This window comes from Epinephelus moara, chromosome 16 (genome assembly GCF_006386435.1).
Source record: "Epinephelus moara isolate mb chromosome 16, YSFRI_EMoa_1.0, whole genome shotgun sequence".
Classification (NCBI taxonomy): domain Eukaryota; kingdom Metazoa; phylum Chordata; class Actinopteri; order Perciformes; family Serranidae; genus Epinephelus; species Epinephelus moara.
Genome location: NC_065521.1, coordinates 48,361,027 through 48,371,483, shown reverse-complemented (window position 1 = coordinate 48,371,483; position 10,457 = coordinate 48,361,027). Strand labels below are relative to the sequence as shown.

At 41.6% G+C, this 10,457-nt stretch overlaps 1 protein-coding gene across 1 annotated transcript; it reads right to left on the bottom strand.

Annotated features, from left to right (window-relative positions):
- Positions 1 to 275: 275 nt before the first annotated feature.
- Positions 276 to 10,090, bottom strand: ttpal (tocopherol (alpha) transfer protein-like). Its single transcript, XM_050065618.1, has 6 exons — positions 9,944 to 10,090; positions 7,676 to 7,902; positions 5,749 to 5,992; positions 5,374 to 5,567; positions 4,933 to 5,043; positions 276 to 2,749 (listed from the first exon to the last, which is right to left on the bottom strand). Exons 1-6 carry the CDS (start codon positions 9,960 to 9,962, stop codon positions 2,471 to 2,473), a joined length of 1,074 nt encoding a protein of 357 aa, XP_049921575.1. The 5' UTR covers positions 9,963 to 10,090; the 3' UTR covers positions 276 to 2,470.
- Positions 10,091 to 10,457: the final 367 nt, after the last annotated feature.

Below are 10,457 nucleotides of genomic sequence, written 5' to 3'. Positions count from 1 at the left end.
ATTTTTGATTGCAGGACTTTTGCTTGTAATGGAGTATTTTTAATCCGTCATATTACAACTTAAACACCAGTAAAAGGTCTGAGTTCTTTTTCCACCACTGTATTTATGAGCTCTTTGGGGAGCCACAAACCCAGTTTGGCAAACGCTGCTCAAGTCAGTCACAGTGTATTGTAATTATGTTGTGAAAATACCCACAACCTCCCCAGTGCCTGCAGCACACCTCCACCGCTCTGCCAACAACAACATCCACAGCACAAACAAGACACAAATAACACTTTCTCCGTTTGGAGTTTTACTTTACTGTCTTTACTACCAACAATAAATATCCTGCAATACAATATAGCTTATACCCACAGACATGCTTAAAATAAAAATATAAAAGATTGATGCAAACTATTCAAGTTAGCTTCGGGCTACTGCAAGATATCAGATCTAACATTATTATTGCACATTTCTGTACATGGCCTGGAGTGAAATTTGGCAAACGAGATGTCTGTAAAGTCAGGACTGAATGTTCTGTTCCTCATGTGACTCCTGTGATCAGTGATGGGCCTGCGTTAAGACTGAGTGATGAAAGCAACCAGGTCATAAAAGGTTAAAAAAGACAACATAAGGCAGATTATCTGAGGTTAGAAAAAATAATCCTCTCAGGAGATTCAAGTCACAGAAAACTGAAGCATCAACTAAACAAAGGCCCTGAAACAGTGTGAGAGTTTGATACTGAGCAAAAAATGTAACTGATAAATCTACTGTATTATTCTTTTCCTCAGCTGCAGCAGCCATCCATTCCTACTCCCTAACAATGAAGTATATCAACTCTTATGTAAGACGAGCCCTGATGAGAGTACACATGAATATTGCTTTGGTACACACAAATCCAACGTGATTTATGAAAGGAAATCTGCAGTTTAAGGCAATGTATTAGACGGTTACATACACAAAAACTGTCTCCATTTTTTTGGGGGGGGGCAATGTAACCACGCACGGAGCGCTAATGGCCAGTATGTGACTGACTGCCAGTATGCAGGTCCTAACAAACTGTTTTTAGAATTTTGCCTCAGTGGAAAAATATTGAAGGATGGGTTCATGTTTTTCCATGTCTGTCTTAAAGAGACAGTTCACCCCCAAATAAAATACACATATTTTTCCTTTTGCCTGTCGTGCTTTTCATCAAACTACATTGTTCTGGTGTGAGTTGCAGAGAGTTGGAGATATCAGCTGTAGAGATGTCTGCCGTCTCTCCAGTATAATGGAACTGGATGTCACTCAGCTTGTGGTGCTCAAAGTGCCAAGACCTTGTTGTGAGCAGTTTCGCGGCTCGTGTTGTGACAGCGCGAGACGCAAAAATTAATGGCGTCCTCCTCGGCTGAGCTGCAACGTTAGCTAGCTCTGTGGTGCTAGGTGAGCTGGCAGTAGATGCACGCCTCCTTCTGCGCAGTGATACAGTTGGCACTTGTAGTTCGGTGGACAGAAAATAGTTCCTACACGAAACTGCTTAAGAAACTGGGTCATGATTTCTGGAAAGAGACATTGCTGTTGAGATTTTCAGATGTATTTTTTCTTTTGTGCCATCTAGGTCCATTATACTGGAGAGAAGGCAGATATTTCTACGGCCGATATCTTCAACATTCAGCAACTCACACTAAAACAATCTAGACTGATATATAGCGCTACAGGTAAGAGGAAAAATGTGTATTTTTGATTTTGGGGTGAACTATCCCTTTAAAGCAGTACAAACATGCCCATATGTGCATTGAGACTGTTTTTGCTAGCTGTAATCACTCCTCCTGTTCATAGTGTCTGTTAAGAGATCCACGTCCCACAGTCTTAATATGAGGCCTCAGCAGACTCAGTTGGCCAAATGAGGTCGGTAAATTCAAAAGTTTTAGTGTTTTTAGAAGGAAGTTCCCCTTTTTGTTTCCCCTCTGTGGTAGAGAGTAAGTAACACGAGGGAATTTTGTGCTAAACCATCCACTTGATCTGTCGAACCAGTTCTGCTGACGTCTCATTTTAGCTTCTGCTAAATACAAAACGAAGACTGTGGCTTTTGTCCGCACATCTCTTGCACTGAAAGCATATTAATATGTTTTTTTTAAATGGCCAGTGTGGACAGGAAGAATGATTACATCAAGCAAAACATGCTTCAATGTACATATGGGCGTCTGACTATTTAAAAAACTCTGAATTTATCCTTCAAATACCAGAAATAACTGAATAGAGGGGCCACCGATGATGATGGCCAAACATGCACTGGCTCATGTCAAAAGCCTACAGCTGCCTTGGAACCATGAGTGAATGCTGGGCTACGTGTAAACTACATTAAACTATCCACCTATAGCAGTGCTGCTTAGTTAGTAAAATAAATCATGTATAATATTGGCAACTTGCCCTGTAAAAGTCTACACACTTGTTTCAAATGAAACAGAAGATGTCCTCTCAGTGGTGGGAGTGAGTGCATCTACAGTCTGCATCAGTAACAGTAGTAGAGTTGAGAGCGCAGCCCCCTGAAGGTGTCGTCATCCTGCCCGCTGGCCTGCGCTCCTTCAAACAGCATGGAGTCTGGGAGCACCACGCCCTCTAGTGGATCCGGCTGGCAGAACTCCACTATAAATTCCTCCTCACAGTCCAGAAGCACTCTCGACCACGCACATAAGTCCAGCTGGCCCGCAGTGCCGCCATACTCCTCCGGCAGAACCGACCGTGGGATGTTCCGGTGCAGAGAGCGCAAGTCTGAGCCATGGAGGATGTACTGGATGAGGAGACAGACACAACGTCAGTGATGTCATCTTTCTCACCATCAGTTTCATTAATTAAAGTGGCTACGATCAATATTTCATGTCATGTGAAAGGTGTCACTCATATTAATGAACCCACAAAGAATTATCACCGGACTCTGCGCTGAGAGATTTATAGCCTCTGTCAGCTCACTGCAGCCCACAACTTTTCTGTTTTGGTTCACTGTCTGTCACCACTCTGATGACAGAGTTTACAGCCACAGCAGGAAGCTGTTTTCAGTAGAGAAGCTCTAAAAGCCAACTGTACAGCAGCCAGACACGGTTGGTGACTAGCTGGTGAAACATAGTGATGGATTTAGCAGCTATAAAGCCAGATATTTCCCTCAGGGGTTGGTGCAACACAAACCAGAGTTAGACTGACTACTGGAGTTACATTTGCCAGGTGGCCAGAGTCTAAATTATTGCAAATGTTGCTCTGGATCTGCTGATAGTGTAAATCAGTGTATGCTAACAAATTAGCCATGTTATCTTAAAGGGATAGTTCACCCCAAAATCCAAAATACATAATTTGCCTGTTACCTGTAGAACTATTCATTACTCAAGATAGTTTTGGTATGAGCTGCCGAGTGTAGCTGTAGAGATTTCTGCCTTCTCTTCAGTATAACTGAACTAAATGACATTTGGCTTGTGGAGCTCAAAGTGCCCAAAAATACATTTGAAAAACAGCAATGTCTCTTTCCAGAAATCATAACCTGGTTACTCAAGATAATCCACAGACCTCGTTGTGAGCAGTTTCACGTAGGAACTATTTTCTTTCTACCAAACTATACACACCTACTGTATCACTGCGCAGAGGGAAGAATACATTAACTGTTAGCTCACCTAGCTAACGTTATAGCTAGGGATGTCAACTTTAACCGTTAATCCTTTAACCACTGAGAGTTTTTTTTTTTTGCCCCAGTGAGCAAGCGGCTCAGTTTTCAGTCGCAAACCCCTTTAGCATAATCTATGTTATGACTGTTAGCATCATGAGCAGAGTCAGCACGGCTAGTGGTGCTAACACAGTTAACAATGCCAAAGGGGTTTTGTGGCTCAAAATGAAGCCACTTACTCACCAGGGCTATACGGGGGAAAACGGAGGAAGGCTACCATATTTCTGCAACAACGGCAAGTGCAGAATAAACGACTGTTTGCTCCGACCTCACCTGGGTGGTGCACAGTGCAGAGCAGCCAAGGCTAATGTTAGCTAACCAGTGGAGCCCGGAGGGTGGGCAGTGGGCACTTTGTTTGTGCCCGTTAAGGCAGTTAGTCAGCTGTGTGTCAGCAAAGAACAACAGGAAATAAAATAAATGAAAGACATTTATGCAAAACATCATAATTTCACCACCTCTAAATGGATAGCACTTTGAAATGCGGTGCTAAAGCTCACTGAGTCAGTGAAGCGCTGAACTAAAAGAAAAAGCACATCATTTAGCTTTTTTTTTTGTTCTTAAAAATTACCAAGTGAGTCACCAGTTAATGAGTGTCAGGCTATGTTTATATCTTACACTATCATGAGCAAAAGCCTCTTGTTCATGAGTAGATGCACGCTTCCTTCTGCACAGCGATACGGTCGGCAGGTGTAGTTTGGTACAAAGAAAATAGTTCCACCTTGAACTGCTCACAACAAGGTCTGTGGATTATCTTGAGTAACCGGGTCATGACATTGCTGTTGAGTTTTTCAAATGTATTTTCTTGGCACTTTGAGCACCACAAGCGGAGTGCCATCTAGTTCTATTATATTGGAGAGAAGGCAGACATCTTTACGGCCGATATCTCCAACAATTGGCAAGTCACATCAAAAAAATCTAGACTGATAAATAGCACTACAGGTAAGAGGAAAAATATGTATTTTTGATTTTGGGGTGAACTGCCCCTTTAAGTTAGCATTACAGTGTTGCCACCAAATTAATAAAAACAGCAGGTTTAAACAAACACAAGGAGGCACCTCTCAAGAGATTTTGGAAAACACAGGGTTGTGTAGCTGTTAGTCTGAGTTCATTCCTCTGAAGAGAAAACGCTTGGCCTTTCATTTTTCACAGATGAAAATAGACCATTATTTTGGAGCACAGGCTGCAGATAAAAGGGAGGCTCGTGATTCAAAATAGCCCTTTGTTTGAAACAAAAGAGTCAGAGACAATTCAAGGACAATAGTTACCCTCTCTGCCATCTTCTCCTTCAGAAAAGGCTTAATTATAGCGAAGATGCCTTTGAAAATCCTGGGCTCGTTTATTATGTTAACGGCCTTGATTCTGATTGGGAAACCGTCCTGTGAATCACAGAAAAAAAAAAAACACAGAGAACACTGCATTCAGAACAGTCGCAGATGGTCCTTGTCAAACATTTCAGATGTGCTTTGTGTGCTTGTGTAAATATTACACACTCTGCAGTCACGACAAAACTCAACAGCCAGCGCTGAAGAGCCACTACTGTAAATGACAAGGTGTGTTAACACAGCTTCTCATATTCACTGCTGTCATCACAATAAAATGAGTAAATACTGCATTAATATGTCTTTGCTGCTTTCACTTTAAAATATATTTAATTTAACTATAAACGTGTCATCAGATCACCAGACGTTAGATGTTTGATTTCTCACCTGGAGGATGCTCACAACTTTTTTGGCGAGGAACGGGCCTGGATTGGACGCCTGTGACATGCCCACTCCGGTGTAGTCGGCTAAGATGACGATACCGTTCACCTGCGTTTCCTCCGGCTGGATCAGCTTCTCCAGAGTCAGATAAATGGCCCTCACATTGTCAACAAATGGATAATCATTCGGTTTCCATTTTCCTGTAAAAGGACACTATGCTGAGTAATCGTACAACGTGAGTAAAGCCCGTCCTGGAAGAATTAGTCACACAATAGAGATTTTAGAGAGTAGACTGAGCTTGATGTCAACAGGAGAGGTAAACAGAAAACAGTCATTATAAAGCTGCTGAATTCTCCTTGTGAAGGTGGAGCAGACACCAACCTGGCCGCAGACAGAGGATGTATCTCCCGTTGGGGTCCGGCTGTGGCAGGACTGTGAGGAAACCCAAGTCCAGGACGTGTTTCACTGTGGATGGCTTCAGGTCCTGGAACACTTCCGGCCAAGCCTTTCGGCCTGCGTGGTAGTTAAGCAGCAGCTGCAGGGCACGGTCATAGTCGAACTTCCTGGCCCGCAGGAAGCGCAGGAGAAAAGCGTCATCCAGCCTGGTCCTGAGATTGGGCTGCTCCTGCAGAGTCGGGTGAAATGCACATGAGCTCAGCGGAGAAAGAGTTGGAAAACATGGAGAAAACAGGCATGACGAAAGAAAGGAAAATAATGGCAATTTTATTAAGATGAGTCTGTTGATATTTGATATTTATCCTCCTAACATGTACTCTGTGTGTATCTAGAGCTTGATATATCACATTCCTCTGTGCCACAGACCTCCAGTGAGCCACACTGTTGCACTGGGTGATGAACACAAGCTCTACATTTGTTTTGAATCAATCCCAAATACATTGTCCTGCTGCTGCAAATATTAACTAGAGCATCAAGTCTGTGGTTGAAAATTGTCCTCAACGAAGGCAATATTTACTCCAGTTAAAGTAACGTTTGGTAAAAACATAACTGCCCGGCTGTTTTACAAAATTATTTAGCCTTTAAAAAAAGATTTTTTAAAGAAAAAAAAAATTCATCTTTTTGTATGATTTGTAAGCAATAACAAAAATACAGAATATTATCAGCTTTACCTTTGAAAAGTTCAGATAAGATCCATCTCTTCTCACACTCACAGATCACTTTATACACCTTGTTAGTCACCCCAGACCCCCTTTTGCCATAACAACTACCTTCATTCTTCAAGACACCGATTCAACATGGTGCTGGAAACATTCCTCAGTCATGATAGCATCTCACAGTTGCTACAGCTTTGTGGTCTGCACATCCATGATTCCAATCTCTCGTTCCACCACAGCCCAAAGATGCTCTTTTAGCACCTTCCTAAGTCCTGACACTTTCTACTAACAGTTGAACAAGTTTCCTCCGTCAACTTTTCCCTTTCTAAGTATACTTAGATATGCTATTTGCCAGGCTCCTTAGACTGAAAAGAAAACCAAATATTTTGAACACAACCTGTGATTGTTAGACGTTTATCGTATGCTAGTAATCAAAATAATTTTCATGGTGATATTTTCTTTTATTTTGTAGATGTATTGACTGTTTCACTGGCATTACATTGCTCGGCACATTTTTACTTCCTGATGTCATTCACATACCTCAGCAAAACAATCAAACAAGGAAACTATAAAAGAAGGAAAGGACATGACATCAGTGACAGCATTCAAATTTTGCAGTGGAGCCAGAGTGTGGTGCCGACCCACGATGACAGACAGAGCTATGATCTGCCTGGAGACCATAACAATGAAAATGAACACGCACATTTAGACACAAAACATCAGTTAGCATCACATAATGTGTGCTTTTTAATCTGGTGGAAGCATTTTTCAGTAAACCAGCACAGATATGACAGGTTATAATGAGACTTGCTGTGCCTGCCCAACTGCCTTCAGTAGAAGTGGTTTCAAAGTCTGGCTCCAACGCTAAATTTGAACGCTGTCACTGACGTCATGTCCTGTCCTTGTTTTATAGTTTCCTTGCATTCAAACAGGAAATACAAAAGGACCCATGTGGAATGTTTATGTTGCCACATTTGACGAGACTAAAAGAATTTAGAAAAGCAAATATGTGATCAAAGAGGTTAACAAGTTTGAGAATTTTAGTAAGCATTTAGTGCCAACAGTTTTGGGGGTTACAGGAACAAAGTCTTCTAACTTCAGGGATGTTTGTTACTAAACTGCCCTGTGTTGCTTTAAATATAGCCTAACTGGCACATTATAAACAGGAACGGGACTGCTTATGTTCTTATGAATACCTTCAGTATCATGTCTCTCAGTGCTTGGACATCCCGCAGGCGCCACTCTGGCTTCTCCTGGAGCTCCTCCCGTGCCTTGTGCACCAGCTCAGGGGTCAGGGTGCAGGAATACATGGGTGGAGGGGGCCCAGGGAACCAGCTGTGTCCTGCAGCTGCTGACGGGTCCACTGAAGGAGAGGTGAGATCGATGGACTCATGCTGATCGGCCATGGACTGGCTGGGTGAAGCTGTTTGGACATAAAGACACAAGAGGGACCAGAGAGGTTATGAAAAGAAGTAGAAGATGAAGATATACTTTATTAATCCCTGAGCCGCAATTCATTTTTTTCACTCTGTTGTCATATACACACAGCCCTGAAATACACACACATGCACAAACAGGACCTATACATGCATTAAATGGAGAGATGTCTGAGCGATGGGGCTGCCTGGACTGCAGTGCTTGGGAGGTGAACTGGTCCAGACTCCATACTCAGTCCGTACAGGGACTTAACCCTCCAGTTCCCAAGCCAAGTCCCTATGGACTGAGCTACTGCCACCGCTGGTGTTAAAAGGACTGAGTTCTGGGCTGTCACATTAGCCTCTGGCCACTGTCTCACACACACTCAATGGTGTAAGTAAGTAAGTACTATACTTAAGTAGAGGTACTTGTACTTTACTTGTGTAATTCCATTTTATGCAACAGTTTACTTCTACTCCTCTACATCTCAGTTGCAAATATGTTACTTTTCACTCCACTACATTTGCTGATGATACTCAGCTGTACATATCATTGTCCTCAGATGATACAAGCCCAATTGAAAAACTGTCTTGCTGTAAACACCAAATTAATATCTGGATGTCGCAAAATTTCTTACAACTCAATAGGGACAAAATCGGTTGGCTGTGAACAAAAAGCATGAAGTAAAGAACCTTGGTGTCATCTTTGATTGTGACCTGTGTTTTGAACCCCGAGTGAGAAACATCAAGAATACATTTCTTCATCTTAGAAACATTGTGCAACTGTGTGCGACCTCTTTTATCTAAAGATGACACCTGAAATCTTGTTCATGCTTTTACCTCCAGCAGACTTGACTACTGTAACGCCTTGCTCTCAGGCCTCTCGAAGAAGTCTTTAAATTAACTGCAGATGATCCAAAATGCAGCAGCACATCTCCTCACCAAGACTAAACATCGAGAACACATCACTCTGGTTTTAAAGGCTCCTCATTGGCTTACCGTTCATTTTAGAATTCATTTTAAAAATTTGCTTTTAGTTTTTAAATCTCTAAAGAGACTGGCTCCTGACTTCTTATCAGATATGCTATGCCTGTCTTTGTAGACTCCTACTTCGTATTTCAATGTATGAGTGAGTGTGTGATCGAATTTTATTTATCTTATCCTGTCTTTTATGTGCATTTTTTTAAATTTTTTAATGCACAGCACTTTGAGTTGCACTTGCTGTATGAATTGTGCTATACACATAAATTATGTTAATATTATTTGTCTGGCAGCTTTCGTTCCTTTTCTTATTAAAGTGATTACAGCATCTCCAGCTTCTGTGATTCTGATTTTGAATGTTTGTGAAAAGTGTTCCTTTATGTGTTGAGAAAATTCTCCTATTTCTTAAGCTAAATAAACTATTTAAAAACCCTCTTGGATCAGCTGGAAAATGCACCATCACAAAGCTGTAAACGCGGCTGCGGACAGTGACCCTACAAATACAAGATGATCTAATAGCATGTGATGCATTACTGGAAATTAAACTACCCAACAGGATATAAAGGAGTCAAAATAAGCACAACCTTAAACATCTACCAGACAGTAATATTAACACAAAAAACATCATATAAGATAGTAAAACACAGACAGGGACATTTTGCTTCATGAGTACTTTTACATTAAGTAGCCCACATTTTGCTGATACTACATAATTTTTATCAAGTGAGGCTTTGAATGCAGGGATTTTACTTGTAGTGGAGTGCTTTCACAGTGTGGTATTAATACTTTTACTTGACTAAAGGATCTGAATACTTCTTCCACCACTGTACATACATATACATCTATTAATACCATTTTAACTGAACTGAACAACATGTACTGTAACTAAAAAGCGTTCCCGGATACATCACCAGAGTAAGGAAGTTCTCTGTAACAGCACAGACATGCTAACTGTATGTATTTATTTAGCTTTGAGTCACAGTCTCAGCACGGACGAGCTAATATAACGTGAACCTGAGCAGAACCGATGCGACACAATTAAAGTCAGAATAATGTCTGAATACCAACCCGGAGATGCGTTGGACATTAACCGACTAGGACACACATATACGCCTTTTATGAGCGTCCATTGACAGGAGATAAAAATGTCCTCAGAAGCACAGCGACGGACAGAAGTGTCAAAGAAATCACAACGGACCTGTCAGGAAAATCCTACTTCCGGGTTGGAGAGATGGCGCTCCCTTATTGGTCCGTTTGCAAGCACGTGACGCGCTGTTGACGCACCAGAGCGGCGGAGCTTTGCGTCTGTTGTTTTGACGGCAGTGCTGCATTCAAGTGTCCCTCGGAAACTAGCAAATCACACTTGGAAAAGTTTGTTTCGTGGGTGTTTTCGTTTAATATTGTCAAAACTTTCACTTTGCTTGACTGATTCCATTTAAGGTACTGTATACTTCTACTCTAACTCGGGTTCGGAGGCAAATCTTGTACTTTTTACTACACTATGTTACAACACTATGTACTAGTTTGACTACTTTGCAGATTCAGATCAGCCTACTAATGAAAAATATATTAAACAAATAAA

Coding starts and splice junctions, on each gene's coding strand:
- ttpal (XM_050065618.1), bottom strand. Junction 5,568..5,748: donor CATCCTCTGTCTGCGGCCAG/GTTGGTGTCTGC, acceptor GTCCTTTTACAG/GAAAATGGAAACCGAATGAT. Junction 5,044..5,373: donor AAGTTGTGAGCATCCTCCAG/GTGAGAAATCAA, acceptor TGTGATTCACAG/GACGGTTTCCCAATCAGAAT.